Source organism: Phascolarctos cinereus, unplaced genomic scaffold (genome assembly GCF_003287225.1).
Source record: "Phascolarctos cinereus isolate Bilbo 61053 unplaced genomic scaffold, phaCin_HiC Scaffold_2;HRSCAF=192, whole genome shotgun sequence".
NCBI classification, from domain to species: Eukaryota; Metazoa; Chordata; class Mammalia; order Diprotodontia; family Phascolarctidae; genus Phascolarctos; species Phascolarctos cinereus.
This window is the reverse complement of record NW_027555625.1, coordinates 257,799,408-257,824,095: the sequence shown is the minus strand read 5'-3', so window position 1 is coordinate 257,824,095 and position 24,688 is coordinate 257,799,408. Positions and strand designations below refer to the sequence as shown.

The following is a 24,688-nucleotide window of genomic DNA, read 5'->3' as shown; positions in this document are numbered from 1 at the left end:
AAATAAAAGGAGGTTACGCCGTAACTGGAAACGCCGCACCTCCTTTGCTAATCCCTCCATGCCCCAAAAGACTACCTGCTTATTAGTGTCACTCAGGAGGAAGTTTGTGCCCCAGAGTAAAAAGAGTTGGAGGATGCGGGAGCCGAGCTGGGGACTGGCCCAAAGCGCAGTTGGGCCCAGTCCTACAGGTTGGGAATCCACATACGGCGAAGATTGCATGGTATCTGGGACCATTCACACAAGGTTCCAGGCTCGAATGAAGTCAGAAACCTGGCGCTCCGCAATTGCCGGGTCTCTGTGGGAGGCTTTGTATGCCTAGACTGAGTCTTAAAAAGAGGGCTGGGGGGGGGGCGGGCAGTACTTCGGCACCCCGGGAGCCAGAACCAGGGCGGAGCATTGGGAGGGGACAGAGCTAGGGGCGGAGAGCAAGGCCGCGTGGGTGACTCCCTCTAGCACGCTGGACAGCTCCCCTCCCAGAGCCTTAGGGCCCGCTGTTTTGTTAAGCTGACTGCATCAACAGTGTTGGCCCCTGGGGAGGGTGAGGGGCGTCTCCGACGTTTGCCCTTACTCCCTCCCAACTCACCCCCGCGCACTGGCCCGGGTCCCACTACCCGCCCTCCCAGCTTAGCCCCTAGCCCCGGTCTAGCGCACACTGAGCCTCTAGGTCGTCGCAGAACGGGCTGGGTAAGACGTTTCCTCTATCCTTCCAAGTCAGTCTCCGGAAACCAGAGCCCGGGCCGCAGTAGGGTATCAGAGATGCTGCTCGAGCCGGACCCCGAGCGGGACAGGGAGAGGCCCGGAGTTCCTGCAGCCGCGGCGGTCTGTGCCTTCGGCGAGACCCAAGGTAAAAGCTCTGAGTCGGCTACAAGGCCCGAGTTAATTTACTTCCGTAAGTCCCGGGATATGCTGTGTATAAGTGTGTAAACGTGTGTATGAGAATCAGACAAACTGCTAGTACTGGTGCATTTGAGAGTAATAAAGTGAAAGCGTAAGTGAAGGTAGTAAATGTGGGAGTGTTAGTGATTGAGGGTAGTAAAGTGTGGAGGTCTAAGTGAATGAGGGTAATAAAGGTGGGAGTCTAAGTGAATGAGGGTAGTACAGTGTGCAAGTTAGTCCTTGCTGTTTACTCTGTGCCTGTTATCCTTAAAGGTGTGATTCTGTCTATGTGATAATATGATGCCTCAATCCTGGGCCCTCAGCATCCCGAGAAGCCGTCCCCAGCCATCGGATGTGTGGGGCTGTCTAGGGGCATTCCTCAGAAGGAGACTTTTACCTTAGCTCTTTATAGAAGACCCCCCCCCCAACACACACCTATAACTCCTATGACCTTTCCATGCATCTAGGAAGGGAATAGGAGGGTCTCTAGGCCTACAGTGCTTTTCCTACAAGACTTTTCACTGTCCCCCACCTCCTCGTTAGTTCTCCAGGTCGTTGGCTGAATAATGAGGGCGATTGTTGGTACCACCCTGGCCAGATGCCGAGCGCGTGGGGGACCCGCCTCCAACTCATCACTCAGCTGGACAGGCCGGTTCGCCCCCTCTCCTCCAGCACTGCCTAGGATGGGACGAAGCGTCACACACTGCGATACTTAGGGACAGACTGTGTTCCCTTCTATATTCTCTCCGGTCCAACCTGACCACAGCATGTATATTTGGGAAGTGAAAAGCTAGGAAAATCAGAAAAATCCTGGAAGAAAGTGAACTGTTCTCGTTTGCCTTTATAATTCTCTCTCTCTCTCTCTCTCTCTCTCTCTCTCTCTCTCTCTCTCTCTCTCTCTCTCTCTCTCTCTCTCTCTCTCTCTCTCTCTCTCTCTCTCTCTCCATTCCTAGATCCCATAGAAAGACCGAAACAGTGACAAAATTAAAACGAGATATAGAACAACAGTGGGGAGGTGGGGGGAGGTTGCTGGATCCTAAACAAGTGACTCCCCTCCCAGGATAACCCTAGTTCTGCTTCTCTAAACTCTCTTCCCTTTCCCTGTTGTCCTGTATTCCCCTCATTTCCCCACCAGGCTGTATGTCCCTGTCATTAGCGTATCGGTAGTTTTGTTTCTGTCAGAGTGGCTCCTACTCTCATTGATCTGAGCTCCATGCTTCCCCAACATTAGTGAAAAGTAGTAGAATCTATCTCTACTCAACCCCCTCGAATCTAATTACTTAGTTTACTTTCCTGCCTTGAGGGTGGGGATAGGTGAAGGACTTCGAGATTCTGTTACCCAATGTCTCATTCTCTGTGCTGGAGATGTGGATGATTCAAGTATATCTTCCTTTGCCTACCCTGAGCCCAGGAATTGAAGGGCGAACTAGGAACAGAATCTCCCAGATTATTAAACCTTGCATACTGAAGGAAAGTGTGTGTGTGTGTGTGTGTGTGTGTGTGTGTGTGTGTGAGTGTGTATGTGTGTCACTGGAGCTTTGCCTTCCTTCCACTTTCTCCCTGTTCCCTCCGACCCAGATCCTAGAGATCATTCCCTAGGATTCCTGAGATGGGGGAGGGGAGAAGAACAGTCCATGTTCCCTGTAGGCAGGTTTTTAGGGAACAGGTGTTTGGAAGAGGCCAGTTTAGCTTATGGAGAAAAAAAAAAGCTCCAGTGAATTTTAAGCTATCGCCTGCCCAGGTCAGAAGGGTGGGGAGTGCAAAAACGAGTGGCAATGCAGAGGGGCTGAACCCAAGGGGAAATCTTGTGGGGAACAGGGAAAGAACAGAGAGATTAAGAAAGGAAAAGGAAGCTCTCAAGGGCCCAGGAAATCTCTTGGGGAGGGGGGAATCCGAAGCAATTACCGCTTCAGCCCCGCGCTGGTTCTCTCATGCCCCTCAAACCCTATTCTACCCTAAATCTTTGGGAAAGAGGAGGGGAATTCACCAAATTAAAGTTCTCCGGCCTTGGGTTCGGCTTCCAGGATTGTTAAATAACTTTTAAAACGTCCCCCACTCCAAGTCTTCTCTAAGGCAGCATGGCCCCCTACCTTTCGTCTCTAGTTGGCTTTGGGTGCTGGAAGAAAAAGCTGTAGTTTATTTCGGTTAAGGATCAACCCAGTAAACAGCACTCCGACTGATTTCCCTAGGCGCTGCAGAAAGATAATTCCTTTCTCAAGGGCTGAAATGTGCGAGAGAGCAGGACTGAAGGATCCCACACACAATGAGGGGTCCTAACAAGAAACTGCCATCGCCTGGATCCCAGTCACTGAACAATTACCGGCCTTACTCGATCTCCTCAGCCCTGGGACGCTTAGAACTGGGGCCTGGAGGGTGGGCATTCAAGCGGCTCAGCACAGGTCTGACTACCCAAAAATCGAAGAGGATGATCTGGGGCCAGTTGTCATATGGGCTCCAAGATTGGAAGAATTTAGTTTCCATACCATCCCTTTGCCAAAAAGGAATCCATTTCATCACAGTTACTGGAGCCTCCTGAACGCCTGCTAACAGTTAGCCTGAGCCCCGTCTCAGCTTGGGAATGGGAGAGAGGAGGAGAAGGCACCTCCGGACACCTGTGACCCTTCGCTCGTTAGCCAGAGGCAAGCCTAGAAGGAAGGGGACAGCATTCAGTGTAAGTGCTCCACCAGCAGGACCTCTGGAGTCATCTACTCTTACTCCCGGGACTGGGATTTCCAGCGGTCAGAGTAGTTTGAAGCCGAGATAAAGTGGGGTTTCTCCCGAAAACTACCCCTAGATGCTGAGTTTTGTGGCTGGTTGTTTTCCCCCCGAGGGTGAGAGAGAGGGGAGATGAGGGACTGTTTCTCGGGAGCCTGGGCTTGAGCTTCTAGTGAATCTTCCCCAGATTCAAACTATCGCACGTGAATTACGCAAACTGGTCTGAACACCTTCTTATCTCTGTAGTGTTCCCTTGAGACCCATTGCTCTGGATGGGGGCAAAAACGTTGCGGGAATTTAGAGCACGCTGCCGGTGGCGGTCAAGCCAAAGCGGTTCCCTACGTCCTCCCCCCATCCCCCACCCATAAACACGACATCTCACTCTCCAACTGCCCCGCCTCTCCGATGCCCCGAGAGGCTAGCAGAGCCCCGTGCCTCTGGGTGCTGTGGCTGTTAATTAGTCTTGTCTCAGGGTACAGCAGGAACCAGTCACTCTTCGCCCCCGTGCGCTCCAGCGCGTCTGCCAGGCTGCAGCTCCCCCACCCCAAAGTCCCCTGCTCTGTCAGTGCAGGCGGCCTCTGAGCTCCGCTGTAGACGCCAGGAGCTCACCGAACACTCCCGAAGGGGGGCGGGGGCACAGAAGGTGGGAGCGAGAGGGGGCGTGGGGAGAAGAGGAAGGAAGGGAGGTTCAGTATCCAAACCTGGTCCCGAGCGCGAATCCAGCGATTGTGGAAGACGATAGAGGGCTGTCTGGCCTGGGTCTGGCCCTGCGTTTTCGATAGTCCTAAAGTTTATGTCCTGAGGAGTCCGCCGGGGAGTCCCCCAGCTCCAGAAGCCAGGGGAGTAAGCGGCGGGCAATGCAAGATGGACGCCCTTAAAGAACTGGGGTCGGGGAAAGACTCCGCGGGGACAGACATGCTGCTCGCGCTGCTAGCACAGAACGAGGACCTGCGCAAAGGTAGGGGTACAAAGGCCTGAGCCGGGATCCCTCATGCCCCGCGAGGCCCAGAGAAGGGAGGGAAACCTTAAGGTTGTCAACATTCCGTAAAGATTCTTTGAGTAGGGATTTCTAGGCCATGTCGTCTCTGCTGCCCCGAGTTCAGGGTCAACCCCCGGACCCAAAGAGCAAAGCTTAGGCGCCAAAGCCCGCTTGGGGAGGATCCCCAGAACTTGCGGCGAGAGGCCAGTGCTAGAGTGAAGAGAAAATAGGTACTAGGAGATGGCTTGTTTTCGGAGGCCGCAGGGAAGGCGGACCAACTGCCGCCCCACCACCACAGGAGGATCGTGCCCCTATCTCCGGGCTATTCCACTGCCTCCCAGACCAGAGGGAGCTGAGCGCTCTCTTTGCCTAGGGCAACTTCTCCATGGGCTCTGGCCTCCGTCTCCTAGCCTTTCCTATCTCAGAGCAGGGGACAAACCTGACTACTCTGACTTCCCGGGTTCCCTTCCTGGAGAACTGGTTGAGTGAAGGCCCATCGGTTCCTATCTTGTTTAAGGAAATGGAGAATCCCCAGTGTCATCACCAAAGGCGGTCAGACCACAGGAGCCAGGGTCCCTGGGCAGGCTTTGTCCACATTTTGAAAATCCGGCGTTTAGCGTGTATAAATTGCTGTAGAGGTGTGTGTTTGTTGGTGCTGTCTCTGTGTGGAAAGCTTCCTTTCCTATTTTCATAGAGTTTGAATATGTGTGTACATTTCATTTTAAATGTCTGGGGTTTGTGGGTATGCCTGTAAATTTGTGTTTTAGGGAAACTAGTTCTTTCCCTTGCAATTGAATATTGGTTGTGTTTGTGTGTCTGTTTTTAAAATGTTTGTATTGTGTTAAATTTGTGTTGTTTACCTGGGAGTGTGTATTTGTGCAATTGTGTCATGTGTGTTGTTTATGCATATGCCCTGTATCTCTCTCTAGGGGTGTATCTCTATGATGTCTGAGTATACATAGTCTATGATGTTAGTTTAGTGTGTGTTGGATTGGGTTAAGATGTTTTGTTGGTATTCTCTGCCCAGTGCTGTTTAAATATGTTCTGTTCTGTTGAGTTAATGTATATTCTATAGGTTTGTTCTGGGATCTATTGGGTTAATATGGGTGTTCAGCTTTCATCCTAAAGTATGACTTCCTGGGACTCAGGCTCTAAGTCTCAGGCCTTCTGTGTGGGAAAGAGCTCTGTGTCCTGGGGATGAGCTCTCCACTGATGGAGTCATCTCAAAAGAAGAGGAAACAAGAGGGAGCCTAGTCCAGGCCAGAGTTTTCCTTTAATTCTGCTATGGGTGCAGAGGCCAGAGTGGGGGAGTAAGAAAAGGGCAAAGTTCAAAGCAGAAAGACAGTGTAGGACTGAGTAAAGAGGCCTCCTCTGTGGGCTTCCAGTCTTCCAGGCAAGAGAAATTCTTCCTAGAAATAATGGTCCCATTCTCAGAAGCCTCTGTGAGATTCACTTTCTGGGATTCTCTGATCCTATTGCTCCTAGACACACCCTCTTTATTGCCTACTCAGAGCAGGCCCTCACTCTCCTTTCTCTCAAAACCCCTCTACCTCTGTGACATCTGAGCTCAGAGGAATTTTAGGCCCACAGTCCAGAACCCAAATCCAAAGGCACAGATCTGACCTGTCCCCAAACACTCACCTTATAGTTTCCTCAGATGAGAGCCTGCTTGCTGGTCAGGACTTCTTGGTGCCAAACTTTAAAGCACTTTCCTGGTGGATCACAGAACCCTACATAGATTTTCCCCCAAGGCCAGAGGCTCTGAACAGTGCTAAAGACACAGGCCCTGGGTTTTCCCTCCCTCTGAGCCTCCTTAGGCCTCAGCACCTTTTAAACTTGGAGCTAACTCCTAACTTTGACTGGTGGGAAAATTGACATTCCATTCAGGGAAGTTCTGTACTGACAAAATGCCCTGACTTATGGATCAGGAAACTCCTTATCTGGTCTGCTCCCCTATCCGCCACCCCAGCTGTGTGAACAGGTGAAGATACATCTTGAAAGCTTTGATGGGACACTACCTCCCAATTAATCCCCACACAACCCTCAATCCTCTTGGGTCCCGAAGTAATAACGGCTCACACACATATACTATAAATCACATACGTAAATATATATCATTGTGTGTATATATGCATATTACTCTAAGATTTGCAGATCATTTTTCTTATACAAGTTCAAGTGTGTTATACTCAAGCTAATACTCATATTATTAGCCCCATTTTGCAGATGAGGAAACTGAGGTTTGAGGTTAAATAGTTTGTTCATCATCACAGTGTCTGATCCAAGACTGGAACTTAGGTATCCTGATTCCGAGCCCAGAGAAACTGAGCTGCAGTGACTCCCATAGGTGAGAAAGAGGGAGTAATCCTGGGGGTGGGGAAGGAGAGAAGGGTCAGATCTAGGGTTCGGGTTTTGATTCAACCTGCTTTTACTTATTTATATTTAACGGAGATTCCAGGGAAGGGGTTGGCCTAAGGAACTGAGGGGAAGGGGGTGGGGTGGGGTGGGAAGAAAGGAAGCGAGATCGTCCAGCAAGACCTGCTCCTGAAGAGAGGGAGTTAGAGAGTAAGCAGAAGGGGAAACGTCGAGAACATTATCTAGCAGAGCGCAACCTGTCTGAAGCCACGATGCAACGTAAGAAATACACTTGAGGAAGTTAGGAATGGGAATGGAAGAGGAGGTTAGGAGGTGTTTTTCGGGAGCGGGTTAGGAAATGGAGGGAAGGGTATTTGGGAAGAGGATCAGCTGTCAACAGTAGTACTCTGAGCAGAATTTTGCCGGGCGTTGAACAGCAGAGGTGAGCATTGGCTCTAGCTTCTGAAATCTTCAGCGGCCGCCTTCTGCGCCACTTTGAAGAACTGTCCGGGTTTGGGGTGCTGAAAATCTGAGCGAATCTTCACTAAAGAGTCTAGGCTTCCGCGTCGCTTGTTTTGTCCACTCAACTTTCGTGGACTATTGTCACCCTGTCCTCCATTCCTTTTCGGGGACCTAGCTAGTCGTCTGCAGGGTATAGGGGAGGTGTGTGTGGGCGTGATCACTGTTTTGTTGTCTGGGTTGGGGAAAGTGTAGTTAAATGTTAACTCAGGGACTCCATCTCTGCTGTACCTCCGTGGACTCAGATCAGCAGAAGCCTATCTCTCTGGATTGTGAGTTTCTCGGAACCGGAATGGGTAGGATTGGACTTCAACTACTGCTCAGAATACTTTCTCCCAAACCTGGAACTAGGTAACATTTTAGGGTAAAATCCATGTTGTGTGTAGTCTAGGTCCCGAGTGTAGGAAGCCCAGTAAGTTTGAAGACTACAGAAATCATTTCCCTTTTTCCTCCTTGCTCTGTTTCAGTGGCTCTGAATTCTGCTGAGTAGTGAGGGGTTCAGGGAAAAGACACAGGATGGACCGCGTTCTTACCTCCCTAGAAACACCGCCCCCCACCCCATTCCTCATGAAAGAGCTAGGTCTAGGATATGCATGACTACCACTGGTCGTGTTTCTACATAGGTATCATTTTATCTTTTGCGTACTTTTTTGGGGGGTGGGAGGAAGTGGGAGTAATCCTTTACTTCACATGTGCCTTAGGGAATAAAAGGAGACCCTCTCATTCCAGGAAACCCTCACCCCTTATCCTCCATTACAGTGAAATAGTAGTTGCACAATCTGTTATCCAAGTCCAAGCTTCCGAGAGTTCAGTTTAGGTTCTGCCACCGGCTGCAGCCTGAGTGGACTTGTTCTCCAGCTCTTGCTAAATTGGGTGAACAGAGGGGAAATGGTCTTGGGATCAGTTGCACTGGTGTGATGAGAAATAGGGGAAGGGCAAACGGACGCAGCGACCAAACTTGGAAGGAGAGGGTGAGTGTCCACGTGTGTGTATGCAGACAAACAGCCCTCATAGACGCTGAGTGCATCCAAATATGTGTGAGCGTGTGTATGGGGGGAACGTAAATTCGAAAGCAGTCACAAATGTTGCATACTAATGAACACATCCTCAGTGTATCCGATAAGCATATACACAGTGTACTCAACTAGTAGTATATTTCTCTCTAAACCTGCATCAAGTGTTTGTGAACTAACAATTCAGTATTTTGTGTTACCAGATCCAACTCCAACTATAAAAATTCCAACAAATGCTATATAATATATCCGGATAAGCAGTTGCTTCTGGGACAATCTGTATGCAACAGATCTAACGGGAGGTCTATGTGTTTGCTACTGTGCAACGCCTGCCCAAATATTTTCCCGTTTTCATCACATACTCGTACAAATATGTAGATGGCTCACAAAACCTGAGTTTCTTTATAAGAAATGACCCTCCACACTCACCTATCCATATTGCATATTATAGGCACACAAGGACTATGTGTGTACCTATATATACACCGAAGTGATGCAGATAATTTCTGTGTCAATCTCAGGGAATATGGAATCCCTAGGGCGGGAGTGGGAAATCAGGATAGGCAACAGGAGTCCTTCTAGCTCTGTAACCAAACGTTAGGGCAGAGAATTGGAGGAAGAGATTCTTCTTCCTTCTGGCTGAGATACCCGGAGCCGGGCTCCAGGAAAGGAGTGCATGAGCTGAGCTCTCCGTCCAAGTGAGCCTCTCTTCCCCCTTTTCCCCTTCCACACAGAGATCCCCTTGTGCGCGGGCTGCAACCAGCATATCGTGGACAGGTTCATCCTCAAGGTCCTGGACCGGCACTGGCACAGTAAGTGTCTCAAGTGCAGCGACTGTCAGACACCGTTGGCCGAGAAGTGCTTCAGCCGTGGGGACGGCGTCTATTGCAAGGAGGATTTCTTCAAGTGAGTGGGGAGGGGGGACAGCGGCCATCCGAAGCGGGGCTAAAGGCTTCAGTTTAGTCCCCCTGTAAGGTCAGACCTGCAGGCACTGTTAACTCTTCCCACTCTGGAGTTAAAGGGCAGCCAGCTGAGACCAGACAAACTGGAGTGCAAGGTTTTGGAGTGGGGTGAAGGTGGCTGAGAAAGGTGGCATCTTCTTTTTATTACAAAGCAAAACTCCCCAGGAAATCCCTCTGTGGGAGCCCCTACTATTCTTAAGAAGCACTAGTTGGTAATCAGTGTTTATTTTCTAATCGAATGAGAGTCACGGTGAGCTGGGGTCAACTTCCCTTCGATCTGGAGTGTAGACAGAAGCCACACCTAACGAAATCTGGCCAGGACAACCTCCTTCCCTCTGGGAGAGAGGGAAGCCCGTTGGTGGGGTAGCCCCCTGTGTTGCAGCTCTCTGTCCATGGCTTTGGCTGAGCCCTTCCGGATAATCTTATCATGCAGGGGGAACAACCGAGTTTCTATGACTGGTTTCCATGAGGACGGCCTCAGGCTTCAGGTTATTTCCCCTCTCAACCTCTCGGAATAGAACTCTACAAAGAATTGTTTGTTGGAAAAGTTAAAGTACATGGGCTAGGAATTTATTATAATTAACTGGATATTACACATAAAGATTAGGTGGTATTATAGTCATATTTGTATAGCCAAATCTCTTACCCATCTATGATCTCATTCGATTCTCACAATAATCCCATGAGACAGACAGAGCCAGGATTATTATAGCCATTTCACAGATAAGGAAACTGAGAGCCTCGGAAGGTGATGTAATTATTTAGGATCACACAGCTAAAAAGTAGCAGAGCTTGGACCAGAACCCAAGTGTGTTGATTGACTCCAAGACCATGGCTCTTTCTGCGGCAGGTGTACCCTCTACTGCCTTGTTCTGTTCCCTACCGCTCCCCAAGTCCTGAGTCTTTGGCCTTGGTCTTGCAGGAGGTTCGGGACCAAATGCGCAGCGTGCCAACAGGGCATCCCGCCTACGCAGGTGGTTCGGAGGGCTCAAGACTTCGTCTACCACCTACACTGTTTCTCCTGTGTGGTTTGCAAGCGGCAGCTAGCTACAGGCGACGAGTTCTATCTCATGGAGGACAGCCGGCTGGTCTGCAAAGCCGACTACGAGACTGCCAAGCAGCGGGGTAAGACCCTGCAGCGCTGGATGGAGAGGGAATTGGGGGGAATAGGGGCAATTTATATTCAGTGGTCTCCTGTCTTCTCGTTGGGAAATCCTGTAATTCTCCCGAGGCACACCCCACTTAAAAAAGAGAGAAACAATCAAATTAACTCATATTCTCCCTGGAAAAGGAAGTTAGATTTCCCTGGTTGCTTTTCGTTAGCTAAGAGGAAAAAACTATCTGAATAATTCAGCCATATGTGAAGGGTGGACTTAATTTTCCGAATAAATTCTTCAATTCTGGCGGTGAGCTAAGCCAACAACAGGGAATGAGGTGAAGAAAGGAGGCTCTGCTAATTTAAAAGGAAAGGGGATGGGAGGGAGTAGAATTTGAAAATGATCACAAACTATGTATATATATATATACATATATATACATATATATGTATGTATGTATGTATGAATCCAAGAATAATATTTTCTTATTATTCTTATTAAATAACATAATAGATATTACAATTTATATCATCCTCTCCTCTGTGAGAGAAGGGCCTGCCTTTTCACTAAGAAGATCTCATAGACTCTTATAATCTTAGAACCATAGAATCAGAGAACCTTCCACAGAATCAGAATAATAAAAACAATGGAACCTTTAAAGCCGGAAAGGTCCGGAGAACATAGAATACCAGAGCTGGAAGGGATCTTCGAAATTGCCTGGCCCTCCAGCCTTCCCCTCATGTTATGGTTCCTAGCTCTTCTGAGTTTCGAGAGCTTCAGGGACCAGGGAAGGGTGTCCCTGCGGAAAGGTGTCAGCGGAGCGCTCGTCTCGTTGCAGAGGCCGAATCTACCGCGAAGCGGCCTCGAACCACTATCACGGCGAAGCAGTTGGAGACGCTGAAAAACGCCTACAACAACTCGCCCAAGCCTGCGCGCCACGTCCGGGAACAGCTTTCTTCCGAGACTGGCCTCGACATGCGGGTGGTTCAGGTCAGGGACTGCAGCAGCCCCTTGCCCCGCCCCACCTGGGAGAACCTCAATGACCCGGGCCCCGAGCCCGGTGTCCTGTCTGCAGACTCAAACCCGCCGAGGTCAACCCTGCTGGGCTGGATCCTGTGTCAATAGAGAGTGCGGAGTGGGGACCCATGGTTTACCTGAATCATTTTGCATTCTCCCTTCCTCTTCCCAGTCACAACCTAATCCAGGGGCTCATAATCTTTTTGTGCGTCATAAATCCTTTGGGCAGTCTGGGGAATTCGAGGGACCTTTTCTCTGAAACTTTTAATGCATAAAATAAAAGACAGAAGATTTCAGAGGAAACCAATTATATTGAAATGACATTATAAAATATATTTTTAAAAAGTTAATGGGCCCGTAGTAAGAATCCCTGCCCTAGATAAATGCAAAGAAAAAAAAAATCTACCTCTAAGCACTTAACTGAAGGCAGGCAAAGTTCAGCTTTCGTGCTGTCCGAGGTCACTTACTCTTACTCTACCGCACTCTTTTTCCCTGGTTAGAGAAAGACAAACGCGAGTAAAAACCGATCTCCAAGCCCTCAATCGACCGAAAGCTGGAGTCAAGGCTTGACCTTTTCAGTTCACCTGGCAATGTCTTCCTCTCCTTTCTTCCCTTCCCCTCCTCCCGTCCTTCGTTGCCCCCAACAGGTCTGGTTCCAGAATCGACGAGCGAAGGAGAAGCGACTAAAGAAGGATGCTGGCAGGCAGCGCTGGGGTCAGTACTTCCGCAACATGAAACGCTCCCGAGGCAACTCCAAATCCGACAAGGACAGCATCCAGGAGGAGGGGCCGGACAGCGATGCTGAGGTCTCCTTCACAGGTGAGCAGGTGTAAAGAGAGACGACGCCTCTCCTCCCCAGCCCAGTCATTGCTCCAGTCCCTGATCCAGACTTGCAGACTGGTACTCTCCAGGGAAACTGTGCCCTCTTTGGCTTAGGGAGAAGGAAAGAATATCACTGGGCGCCTGGGGAGAGCAGGAAGATTTCTTTTATTCCTGGATGACAGCAAAAGAGACTTTGCAGTTATAAGCAGCTTCCCTCCTTGTCTCCAGCTTTTGCTATTGTACCCTTCTCTCCACCTCTAATCAGCAATTGTTGGTTAATTTAGACAGTGAAGGTGGACAGATGATTTTTCAAAAATCCACCTTGATGGCTAGATTATATGGATTGGTTATCTACACTAATCAACTGAACTGGATAATTGTCTGACCATATTTCCCTCTGTTGACCAACCTTTAAATTAGAATCTGGACTCTACTACTTTACTATTCTTGCAGGGGTTTATAACAGGATTTATTTCAAAATTTTTAATCAATGGTTAAAAAAAATCCAGACAGAGTTAGGAGTGACTAACAATCCTAACTAATTCAGAAGTTATGGAGAGTATGTCTCTCCATATATAATCTAGGTGTTGTTTATATTACAAAAGGCCTCTCTCTGACAGTGGATGAAAAGAACCTTAATTCAGAGTTGGGCTCTGATCTTTGGTCTGCCTCTAATTAGCTATGAATACTTTGACAAGTCACTGGACAACTCTGGGCCTCAGTTTCCTAATCTGTAAAATGGGATGGCAATAACATCTCCAGTTAACCTCCCCATAGTGCTGGGGAGTGCATTTTGTAGAGTTTTAAGTTCCACAAAAGTGTCTGGGAAAGGTGTCACCCCAGACACTTGGGTGATTATTATGATTAGTCTTCATTATCTGTCAGTTTCTTATGGGTGTACATGGTGGGCAGAACACAACTATAAACCTTGCCTTCTCATACCCTCCTGTATGAACCAAAGCAAGAGGAGATGAATAAGTATGGGCAGAGTCCTCTCCATTTTTTGCCCATCATTTGAAGTTTGGTTTAGTAAATCAGACAAATCTTTTGTTAGAAGCAATCACCTTTTGTCTTGCTAGAGACACCTAGGGCGCACATTGGATAGAGCACTTGGCCGGGAGTCAGGAAGACCTGAATTAAAATCCAGCCTCAGATATTTACTCACTGTGTGACCCCAGGCAAATCACTTAGTCTCTGTCTGCCTCAGTTTCTTCAACAGTAAAATGGAAATCATAACACCCTACCCGAGGTTGTTGTGAGAATCAAATGAGATAATATTCCTAAAGCGCTTAGCAACAGTGCCTGGCACATATTAGGCATTTAATAAATGCTTTTCCCTTCCTTTCCCCTCCACCTTGCCTTCTCCTGGATTAGGCAGAATCAAAAGAAAACCAGATCTCAGATTTTAATGGGAAGACCACCAGTAAGCAGTTGTGAGAGAGATGGGAGAAGGGAAATCTCAAAACTAAGGTCTTAAAGATCTCTCCATCAACCTCAGTTTTACATCTACAAGAATACCTGCCCTTCCCAGTATCCTTCTGTGTAAGTGATGTACCTGCTGACCACCAGGAATGAATATTCTCTGAGTTATTTTTCCTAGGAGATTCATTCTGAATTTTTTATACTTTGTTCCATATCTACTAATTCATATTTGTGAGATGGCTGAACAGGGCTAATGTTGTCTGTGGCTAGGGTTAGGACTCAACCTATGAGCAAGGTTATAGGTATTGGTCTAACTGGGGTTAGAACTGGATCAGGAGTCCATCTCAGGTGGCTCAATCTTTGATCTAAATTAGTGTTCAGTTTGTGTCTGTGGTTATGGCTCAGTCTGTGGCCTTGGGATATATTTCTTCAAATGAGCTACCCAGCTGTTCTGGTTTTTAACCCCATGAGTGGATTGGCCCAAACAAATTCACTTCATCCAGTGGTTTTCATAGAACTGTTTCTCTGTTTCTATTCTAGATGAGCCATCCATGTCAGAGATGAGTCACTCCAATGGGATTTACAGCAATTTGAATGAGGCTTCACCAGCGATGGGAAGGCCAGTGGGCACCAATGGTAGCTTCCCAATGGAGCACAGTGGCCTTCCTGCTCAGGACCAGTATCATGACCTTCGATCTAGTAGCCCCTATGGCATCCCCCAGTCTCCAGCCTCCCTGCAGACCCTGCCTGGTCACCAGCCATTAATCTCCACCTTGGTTTACCCTGACCCCAGCCTAGGCATTGTGGCTCCAGGTGGACCTGGTGTGCCCCAGCCCATGCGGGTGATGGGGGGAAATGGACCCAGCTCTGACCTGTCAACAGGGAGCAGTGGGGGCTACCCTGACTTCCCAGCAAGCCCTGCCTCCTGGTTGGACGAGGTTGACCATGCTCAGTTTTGATACAGGATGCATTCCCAGCCCCAATGGAGCCTGAAAGCACAGGCTGGGTATTTGAGAACAGCAGGACTCCAGGCTACATCTATGGGAAGGAGGGGGGGTAAAGGGACAGAAGGATGGGCCCCTGCCCTCCCTCCCTCTTCATGTGCTGAACATCCAACCAGGTCATGGGCCACCTTGAAGACTTTGGATGCAGGGAAAGAATATCAGGGGACCCCTCAGGTTCTTTCAGGACAAGACTGAATCCCCAGATGGAGATTTTTCAGGTTTGAAGAACTCTCCTCTTTTTCTTTCTGACTCAGCTCATTCTTGTACATGAGCATGGACTGGGCCTCATTAGCGGTCTCCAGCTTAAAAAGGCTGGCATTTGCTTTTATTTTTTTAAATAGTCTTCTATTTCATCCCTTGACAGAACATGTCTATAATGCTAGAGGAGAAATGTTGCTTCATTTACAGCCAATCCCTTTTCTAATCATTCTTCTCTGGCTGTGCCTCCCTATCTTGGTCCAAAACAGCTGACATTTTGGGATTCTTATTATTATTAGTTATTTTTATTTGCATTTACTGTTTACACATCGAATGTCAGTGACTTTAGTAAAAAAAAATTCTCTTTATTTGGAGCCCCATGAATTCATAATTTGTTTTACTTTCCACATGGCATTCCTGACTCTCACTGAGTCAACAGCTTAGCAAGTACAGTGTCAGGACCTGAATCTTCAGTGTTACTGACACACCCTTCCAGAACACTGGCTGGTTGGACATCTGGTGCAGTGTTTCACTGGCTAACATGATTTCATTTACCAGAGTCCTTTAGTATTTTTCTTTATAACGACAATGTGTAAAACCCTTTGCATTGTGTGTCTTTTGCTAATTCAGGCAGCCTCTCTGCTCCAACCACCACTCCTACCCCACTCCATACATATTCCTATCCCTGTTTATCTTGAATGAGTGAGATCATCCTAGATCACCACTTACTCATTGACATCCCTCCCACACCACTACCCCCAGCTCTGGCCTCTTGGGGAAGTAAGACCTCTAATGATTGGGCTGCCTCTGCTTATTTGCTTACTTCCATCCACATCAAACTGTCTGGCGGAATATGACAGACAGCTGCTCCTTTTCTGTTTGAGCATATCCTTCCCAACAGACTGTTTTCCTTGCCAAGATTGGTTTAAGTTTGTAAACACATGGGGTTCCCCTTTTGCTAGTTTCTTCTAAGACAGGGAAAACCCAAAATGGTTTGAGCTGCAGTTAATGTCTGTTGCCAACACCCCTTGTTTTTGTCCCTATGTTGGATTTGGATCCTGGCTTTGGTACAGCTTTCCCTTGGACAGGGGTCTGTCCCACAATGACTCTATTTTGTCTGCCATTGGCCACTGGTCACCATAGGAGGCATCTGTATTTCAGAAAGTCTCTCCAGGCCCAGGGAGAGCTGATTATGAAAAATGAGAACAAAAAAACAAAATCACATGTATGTTGTTACCTGTAAAGCTGAATATTGAACTAACTGTAGATTATGTGAGCGTCCAGTGTCTTTTATTTATTCTCTAATGATCAAATATTTCAAGACTTCAATAAATTTGTCAGTTAAAGTCCATTTATTTTCAAATTCTTTTACTAGCTTTGTATAAAGGATGCTCAGTCTGGGCAGCCAAAGCCCCTTCTTGAAAATAATGAAACATTTTGTTTAAAGAACTACACATTCATCATGGCACAGAAGAAATAAGCAGCATGGGAGCATTTGCATTTTGTTTGAATATTAGTTCCCATTTGGCCATGTTTCTGAGGATTTGGAATATAAGCAGAGCTATGCTGAAAAAGTGTAGGGATTTTTGTTCAGGTATAGGTTGAACTAACTGTCTTCTGAAGTCTCTTCAGCTCTAAAAAATTGTGTGTGTGTACATGTGTGCGTTCATATGCACAATTAATTTGCATGTATTCAGTGCCATGGGAAAGAGAATTTGAAATCAAATAATTTATTCTGGGTCTTAGGTTAAGCATAGATAGAGAAGGCAAAGTGGTCTGTACTTTCCCCTGTGCATTAGGAGTTTAGTCAATTCATCAATAAGTATTTATTAAGCACCTATTCTGTTCCAGGCATGGTTGAGCTCTCTGGGGGTACAAGAACAAAGCTGAAAAAAATCTCTGCCCTCGAGAAGCTTACATTTCTATCTGGGAAATAGCGCATGAATATGGATATAATTACGTGCAAAATGCATACAAAGTAAATACCAGGTAATTTGGGAGTTGGGGAGGCCCTAGAAGTTAGGTAGTGATCAAGAAAGGCTTTGTGTTGGAGGAGGTCTTTGAACTTAGCTTTAAACAAAGGTAGGGATTCTAAGAAGTGGAACTGAGGAAAGATTGCAATCCAGGCATCAGGGACAGCCAGTGCAAAGACATGGAGATGAGAGATGGAGTATGTGTAAGGAACAGCATGTAGGTCATTTAAAATAAACAACTACAAGCATTTTAATTATGAACAATGTGCTTGGGTATGAGTGTTCAGCTATGTCTGAGAATTTATGGTAGAGTTCTGAATGTCTGGGTTGTTTAAAGATTGCGTGCAACTCTAAGAAGATTTAAAGAGCAGTGTAATGAGTGCTGAATTTGAATGAATGCATATTTATTAAGACTTATTATGTGTAAATAATTTAGTGTAAAAGGACATGGGTGCAAATCCTGCTTCCACTATTGGCTACCTTTGTGACTTTGACTAAAATAATTTTATCTTTTAGAGTCTCAATTCATTCATAAGTTTAGGAGGTTGGACTGGATGACCTTGAAGGTACATTCCAGGTCTAAAACTACCAATGGCAAAGGTAGTTTTGGGATGTTCCATGCACTGTTGGAATTTGGCTTGAGGTACTTGTGGGGCATTTCCCTGGTTGAAGCCAGAGGATGCTTCTGATATCTCTTCCTATGGGAGGGAGAGGCTGGAACAGGGAAGGGGTGGTTTCAGAGGGAGGCCTGCGCATAAACTCCATGGAGCCTGACAGTGAATAACAGCAAGGCCAGGTGGGAAGCCCATTTGGGAAGTTATCTGGGGACATATGATTAGAGCTTCATGCAATGAGACACTGGCTTTGACTGAAGTGGGCTGTCTTGTCCAGTCTTAGAGCCCTAATCAATGATGGTCACCCAGGGAGACTTACTGGACCTACATGGAGTTGGCTTAAATACAATGCTTCAGGGGTTTCTTTGATTTCTTTTCATTATCATGATTGAATTTCAAGAAATGACAGTGGTTATTCTTAGCTGAAAACCTTGTGGGTCTATAAAATAATTTATTCCTATGGATGACTGCTCTACCACAATGTTTTCAAGAGTCACAGGATCCTACAGTCTTTTTGCTTGGAGGGATCTTCATGATCATGTTGGCCAACCACTTCATTGTATAAATAAAGAAGTTCAGGTTTAAAAAAAGTGACTTATCCAAGTTAGTTGCAGAAATGGGGCTTGTTACAATGCTTTTTACATTTTTATTTTAGCATGGATAAGGTTTTATTATATGTATTTAACATAATAAAGGGTATTTTAGCATGGGTAGTAGTATGAACTCTCATTTATACAGAACATTTGTTGGAGACCTGGGCCTGTAATTTCATGTATGGAACTTCTTGGTGTGGAAACCCCTTCTCTACCAATGCAGACCAGCAAGTCATCACTCTGAAATTCATAGTCCTGGAACCTGTCTGTAACTGGAATCTTTGATTATGTCTGTGATTTTTAAGACTAAACCTGTAATTTATAGAATTGCCTAGGGCACTGAGAGAAAAAGTCACTTGCCCAAGAAGACACCACTAGTACATGTCAGAAGGAAGACTTGAACCCAGGGAAACCTGGGATCCAAGACCAAGGCCTTCCCAAGGCCAACCCTCTATCTGTCATGCCATGATGTCTCTTAGTGCTATTTGAAGTTGACAAGACTCATTCCTCACGATAGCCTTGTGAAGGATTATCATCTTTGCTTTCAGATAAAATCCTGGGATGTTGCTTGGATACAGTAACATGAGGTTGGAGGTGGGGAACAAATCATGTGAAGGAAACTAGATGCTTTGGGGAAGACTGTGGGGAGTAGAGACAAAAGACAAAGTTCCCCATGATTTTTCCTTGAGGCACAGATTGGTAAGAGCTTTTAGGCAGGGTGGAGATGGAGCAAGTCAAGAGATCTGGATTTTAGTCCTGGCTTTACCACAAGCTTCTGTGTGACATATCCTGATAAGTTGTAAATCACTTCACTTCTTAGAGACCCAACTTCCCGCTGTGAAAGATGAAGTGGTACAACCAGGGGGCCTATAAGAACTTGTCCCGATCCAACATTTTATGTTTCCTCATTTGGAGCTGCTTGGCTGCTATCTCCAGATCTAGAAAGCTAAAGGCAGAAGGAATGGAGACAGTGTAGGGAGGCCAGGGAGGTGGAGGACAATACAGAACCAGGCTCTTAGTTATTCAAGCCAATGTCAATCAGCTCTCTAAAGAAAGAAAGGTCAATTACCTGCTGTTGACTCCCCTCTCCATTTATCTGTGACCTTCCTCTCCTGCTTCTAAGCAGTCTTTCCTGGTTGACCCTGTCTAATCCCTCCTCAGCCATGTGCCCTCAGGTCTTATGTGCTCAGTTTGTACATTATTTTGTATGGTGTCTGCACAGTGACCTGCTCCTGCTCAAGATTCTGGCTGTTCAGTTCTGTCGAGGTCAAGGGAGTGATCTTATTTAAACATACAGAAAAACTTTACTCTGAGTCTTTTTCTGGTCCAAGAAAGTCATTGCCCAAGTGGAAAATTGTAGAAATGCTGCGCTGGATTTGTTGATATTACAAACTGATACTTCAGTCAGGTAAGAGATTGAGTCTTTTGGGCAGGACAAAGCCCAGGCAATCCCACTTAAAGGGCCGGTGGACTTGTAAAGTGTATTCAGGGGTAGTTTTAATAGACTAAACTGTCTCCCAGAACCACCCACATCAGTATAAGCTTTCCAGGTAGAAAATACCTGCTAGATACTGGGGGCAGAAGCATCTTTACTGTGACTGTATTCACAAGATGCATAGAGCCTATGAAAACTTCAACAAAGTGGGATGGAAGTAGTCAGTATTTAATACATGTCAATTCTAAATGAGTATGCCCAGGCAAGTGGACTGGTGGTCTCTGTGGTTAGCTTGGTGAAGAATTCAGGGCGCAAGAGCTATTTATTGATGAATGTTAATAATCTCATCTTACCCATAAGGTGCTTCAGAGTTTACAAAGCGCTTTCACTCCCACCATCTCATTTGATTTTCACAACTGCCCAGAAAGAGGAGGAGGAGGACTGGATGACCATATGGTTATGTTGTAGAAGAGATGTTGTGATTAGGTAAGAGTTAGATAATATGTCTTCTGAAGTTCCTTCCAACTATGTGATTCCATAGTTATCTCTATTCTATGAACCAGGGAGCTGAGGCCCAGGGAGATTAAGTGACCCCTCTGAGGTTATGATTAGTACATGAATTGATTTTTCTTTGTTCAGTCGTTTTTAGTTGTGTCTAACTACCAGTGACTCCATTTGGATTTTTCTTGGCAAAGATATTACAGTGGTTTGACATTTCCTTTTCCAGCTCATTTTACAGATGAGAAAACTGAGGCAAGTAGGGTTAAGTGATTTGCCCAAATTCAAACAGCTAGTAAGTGTCTGAGGCCAGATTTGAATTCATGAAGATGAGTTCCTGATTCTTGATTCCAGTGCTCTATCCACTGTGCCAATGAGCTGAGCCGAGGCTTGAATACTAATATTTGGGTTTTGAAATGCTATTTGTCTCATACTGTGTTTGAAATTGGGAAATAAAATGTTGTAAACATTATAGAATATGAGGGACAGGGACAGGAGGGCTCCTATCACCTCATCCCTGGGAATGAGTTCTGTTTAATGCAGTCAGAGTTGGCACACAGAGGGTGAGGATCGTTCCGGCATCCTTGGTCCAGGATCAGTTAAGAAGGAAGAGACAGTAGTGTTGACTCAGGTCTTGGCCTCTCTCAAAGTTCCAGCAAAGGAATGGGCTGCCTCATGAGGTATTGAGCTTGCTATCACTGGGGGAGGGGTGTCTAAACAGAATCAGGATGATGAATGATAATAAAGGAGAGATTCCTGCTTGGAGCGGAAAGTTGGATGATCCCTAAAATTTCTTCCAACTCTGGGATTCTACACAGAAGAGGACCCAGGTCCAGGTATACAATAGGTGCTTTAAAAAAAACTTGGTTGATTTTTACCCACTGGTTGGACACAGAGGAAGTGTTAAATAGTTCTTTGCCATCTGAAGAGTTAGGTAGGGAGAAAGTGACAGAAGAAAAAAAGTGGGTAAGTAAAGGAAAAGAAAGGCAGGAGCAGAGGAGGAAGGAGGAAGAGGAGAGAAAAGACAAAAAGATCTATGGGAGGGTGGTAATAGATTGCATTGTCAAGGGGGACAATAATGGTGTTGGAGTGGACTGGTTAGCTAGTTGGATCCCAACAGGGGATCTGACAAGGAACAGGTGAAAACACCAGGCTTTTACTCCAAACACTCTATTATTGAAGCTATAAATACATTTTATACTAACACATGAGCCCTAACTATTACTAATAGTATCCCTTACATCAAGCAGTCTCCAGTTGTGACCCTGGGAAGTGCCCCTTAGCACCAACCTCCATTCTATAAGCCACTTTTCTCGGGGTAATTGGGGGTACAGTCATCTCCCAGGAGTGCCTCTTCTTGTCCCAGGTCTCCTCATGGGCTGATGGGAGTGCTGTGTCTCTCCTCCCCATTATCCCTTTCCTCCCTTTGGCCTGGCTCTTGTGTGGGGAGCGTGTACAAGTCTGCAGTCAGCCTGAGAGGAGTTAATCACAGCTGACAGCTTCAGTGCCACATAGCAGTTAGAATTCATGTAACAATTTAGCTTCTAATGAACAGGCTGCATGGCAGGCTTGACTTGGCTGGCTGGGCCCTGCCAATCCCCAGGGAGGACCTCAAGGAAGGGAATCAGGAGCCCAGGAACAGAGTGACTTGTTGGAAACAGGAAAAAGAAACATGGATTCTCATCCAGGTGAATTCTATGATCAATTGTGTGCAAAGAATAAAATGCTAGTCTGTCCGTATCTCTGACCCCTTGTCCTCTTTGGGAGTCCTTCGGCTACACCCCTTTAGCCTTGGGAATACTTACATCAATATTTCTAATATCCATGATGTGGTGAGTGTGGGCACTCCCTGTATTGGCAGAGAATGCAAAACCTTCATGCTTTGACAGCCTTTATGAATTGTAGTGACTGAAAAAAATTCATCAATTGTTGATCAACTCTATGGTGCTGAGGCTGTCTGTACTCAGACAACAAATACCCACAGTTTATCAGACTCAAAATCTTTCCAGCATGATAGCTTCTCCCCTAGTTTGTACCCCACTGGCATAAAAGAATTCAGATTCATCTCTATACCAGAATAAGACCACTGAGAATAAATGGTCAAATTAATAATAATGCTTCAAATGTATACAGTGCTTTTAGGTTACAAAATACTTTCCTCATAATAACATATGAGATAGGTTGGACTGGGATTATGAATATGAATTCCAGTATTTTGGTTCAGACCTGCGATATTACATAGATGGAAATTCCTTCTAGAAATGCAGATCAGCAATTCAAGTGTAACTTATTGATTTATAGAGTATTCTGAGGCGCTGAGATGTTAAGTGACTTGTCCATGGTCACACAGCTAGTATCAGTCTCAAGACCTGAACCCAAGTTTTTATAATTCCAAGCTCAGTGCTTCCTCAACCTATTTGGTACCTGGGACCTATCCAGAAGCCCTGTCTTCCCATCTTTTCCCATTTTAGGCCACCAGAAACCCATCCAGGAACTATCAAGATGTTCTATTCTCCTCCAACTGCCCTGCCCATCCCTTCCAAACCTTCCCTCACCTTTGGATGGACACTGATATCCCTGTCCTCCACCTGATAGGAATCCAGAATCTTTACTCCACTTGTATCCTCAGTTCCATTTCCTCTTTCCCAGTGGGTCAGGGGTGGTTCCCTGCCATCCCCCCAGCCTTGGGGAGCAGATATCATTGCTCACACAACTTTGATGTACAGGAAGTCACCAACTACAATCCTTTGGGCAAAATGAAAGATACCAGACCTCACCATCTGTCCTGATCCTATGATATCCAGACCTCTGGGCACATCCATCTGACCTACTGCTGACCTCAGGACTTCTGGACCTTTCCATCTGCCCTGCAGCTACCCCCCCCATATATGTTATGTCCCCCAGTTCGAGTGACAGTCCCCTGAGAGCAGGTATTGTTTCTTATTTGTGTCTCCAGTACTTAGCACTGGGCTTGGCCCATACAAAGAACTTAATCAGTGCTTATGTATTCAATCATTCATTCCATCATGTCCTCAGAGCCCTCTAATAATGCCTCAAGTATTCATTTCGTTGAATCTTGGGGAATTATAAAAGAATAAGCCTGATTTTTCATCTGGCCTATGGACATCAACCCTGTGGTGTAGTAGAAGAGTCTGAAGACACGAGTTTGAATTCTGACTCTGATACCAGCTCCCTGAATGACCTTGGGTGACTTACTTCATGTCGGCTCTCTGAAGCTCAGTGTCCTTATCTGTGAAATAGGTGCAATAATTACTACTTTATTTAGTTGTGAGAATTAATGTGAAGACCCAAACTTGTAGAAGAATAGGTTCCATCTACACTGTTTGGAAGTGGTTCCTTAGAGAGCCTACCAAGAGCTGAACTGGGCAAGGTGGCTAGGATGAAACCGGGCTTTGCCCACAGGCGGAATACACTGGGCTGGTGCATTAGAGACAAGCCTTCTGAGCCCTCTGCTTTCTGGGTGTCCCCATCTGTTAGCAAAGCACTCAGCCTGGGGCAGCTCAAATGCTTATGAATAAATTGTGTGGCTGTTTTTTCCTTTCCACCCACAGACTCTCAAACAAAATTGTAGCATCCTGTGGCTCAGGCAGGGCCTTCTTCCTCTCTAGGCCAATGAACCGGGTAACCTATCCCAGAGGATTTCCCCTGCTTAGCCACCAGTTCTGGCCCTTTAAGGCAGGACAGGTTTATAAAGTGCTAACGGTCCCAGTGGGACCCTCAGACTGTTTACAGATAACATCAAGCTTGCCCTCTCCAGCTGGCAGCAGAAATCTAAATTAATTCAGGAGCTGCTTCTGTAGCTCTGTCCCTCAACAGCTCCCTCCAGTTTCCCCTCCCCCTTTCCCCAACACAGAGACTGGGGATTTGAGACAATAGATTGGGCCACCATAGAGGGAAGCCCAACTCTGGGTAGAAATAATGGCTTCAGCTCCTGAAACCATCTTAGAGTGGATCACCCCATGGCCATTTGGAAGTGACACCATCCTATGCATTTTGATCCCCAGAAAAATTATGGCCCCATTTGGCATCTGTCTTCCTTTTCCTGGGAGAGATATATTCAACTTTCCATAGTGGAAAGAACATTAAACACCCAGGAGGTCTGGGTTCAAATCCCAGATCTGCTGGTTACTAACTCTGTGACCTTGATCTAATAATTTCCTCTCCTCTTAGTTTCTTCCTCTGTAAGATGAAAATAATACTTGCAATGCTACCTGCCAGGGTTGTTATGAAGAAAGGTGTTTGCATATCATATATAGAGTGGTATATAAATGGGAGCTATTGCTTCAGGCATCTTCCCTGGATTGAATTCCTGCCTCCTCACTCCTAATTGACTTTCAACTCATCTCCATTTGTTGCTGTTATTCAGTCATGTCCGACTCTTCATGACCCCATTTGGGGTTTTCTTGGCAAAGATACTAAAGTAATTTGCTACTTCCTTCTCTAGCTCATTTTACAGATAAGGAAACTGAGGCAAACAGGGTTAAGTGACTTGCCCAGAGTCACACAGCTAGTAAGTGTCTGAGGCCATATTTGAACTCAGGTATTTCTGACTCCAAGTCTGATGCTCTATCCACT

At 46.3% G+C, this 24,688-nt stretch overlaps 1 protein-coding gene across 2 annotated transcripts; it reads left to right on the top strand.

Moving 5' to 3' along the window:
• The first annotated feature begins 756 nt into the window (after positions 1–756).
• Positions 757–15,417, top strand: LHX3 (LIM homeobox 3). Of its 2 annotated transcripts, none has more exons than XM_020981381.1 (6): positions 757–844; positions 9,192–9,363; positions 10,342–10,544; positions 11,355–11,506; positions 12,181–12,352; positions 14,318–15,417. In XM_020981381.1, the coding sequence occupies exons 1-6, from the start codon at positions 757–759 to the stop codon at positions 14,734–14,736; spliced, it is 1,206 nt and encodes a 401-aa protein (XP_020837040.1). In that variant the 3' UTR covers positions 14,737–15,417. The 2 variants fall into 2 exon arrangements, with proteins under 2 accessions (XP_020837040.1, XP_020837039.1); XM_020981380.1 differs by lacking the exon at positions 757–844 and adding an exon at positions 4,456–4,549.
• The last annotated feature ends 9,271 nt before the right edge of the window (positions 15,418–24,688 follow it).

Excerpts from the sequence above, each read along its gene's own strand:
- LHX3 (XM_020981380.1), top strand. The coding sequence starts at position 4,456 with ATGGACGCCCTTAAAGAACTGGGGTCGGGGAAAGACTCCGCGGGGACA. Across the intron at positions 10,545-11,354 it reads CGAGACTGCCAAGCAGCGGG|AGGCCGAATCTACCGCGAAG; the intron begins GTAAGACCCTGC and ends GTCTCGTTGCAG. Across the intron at positions 11,507-12,180 it reads TCGACATGCGGGTGGTTCAG|GTCTGGTTCCAGAATCGACG; the intron begins GTCAGGGACTGC and ends TGCCCCCAACAG.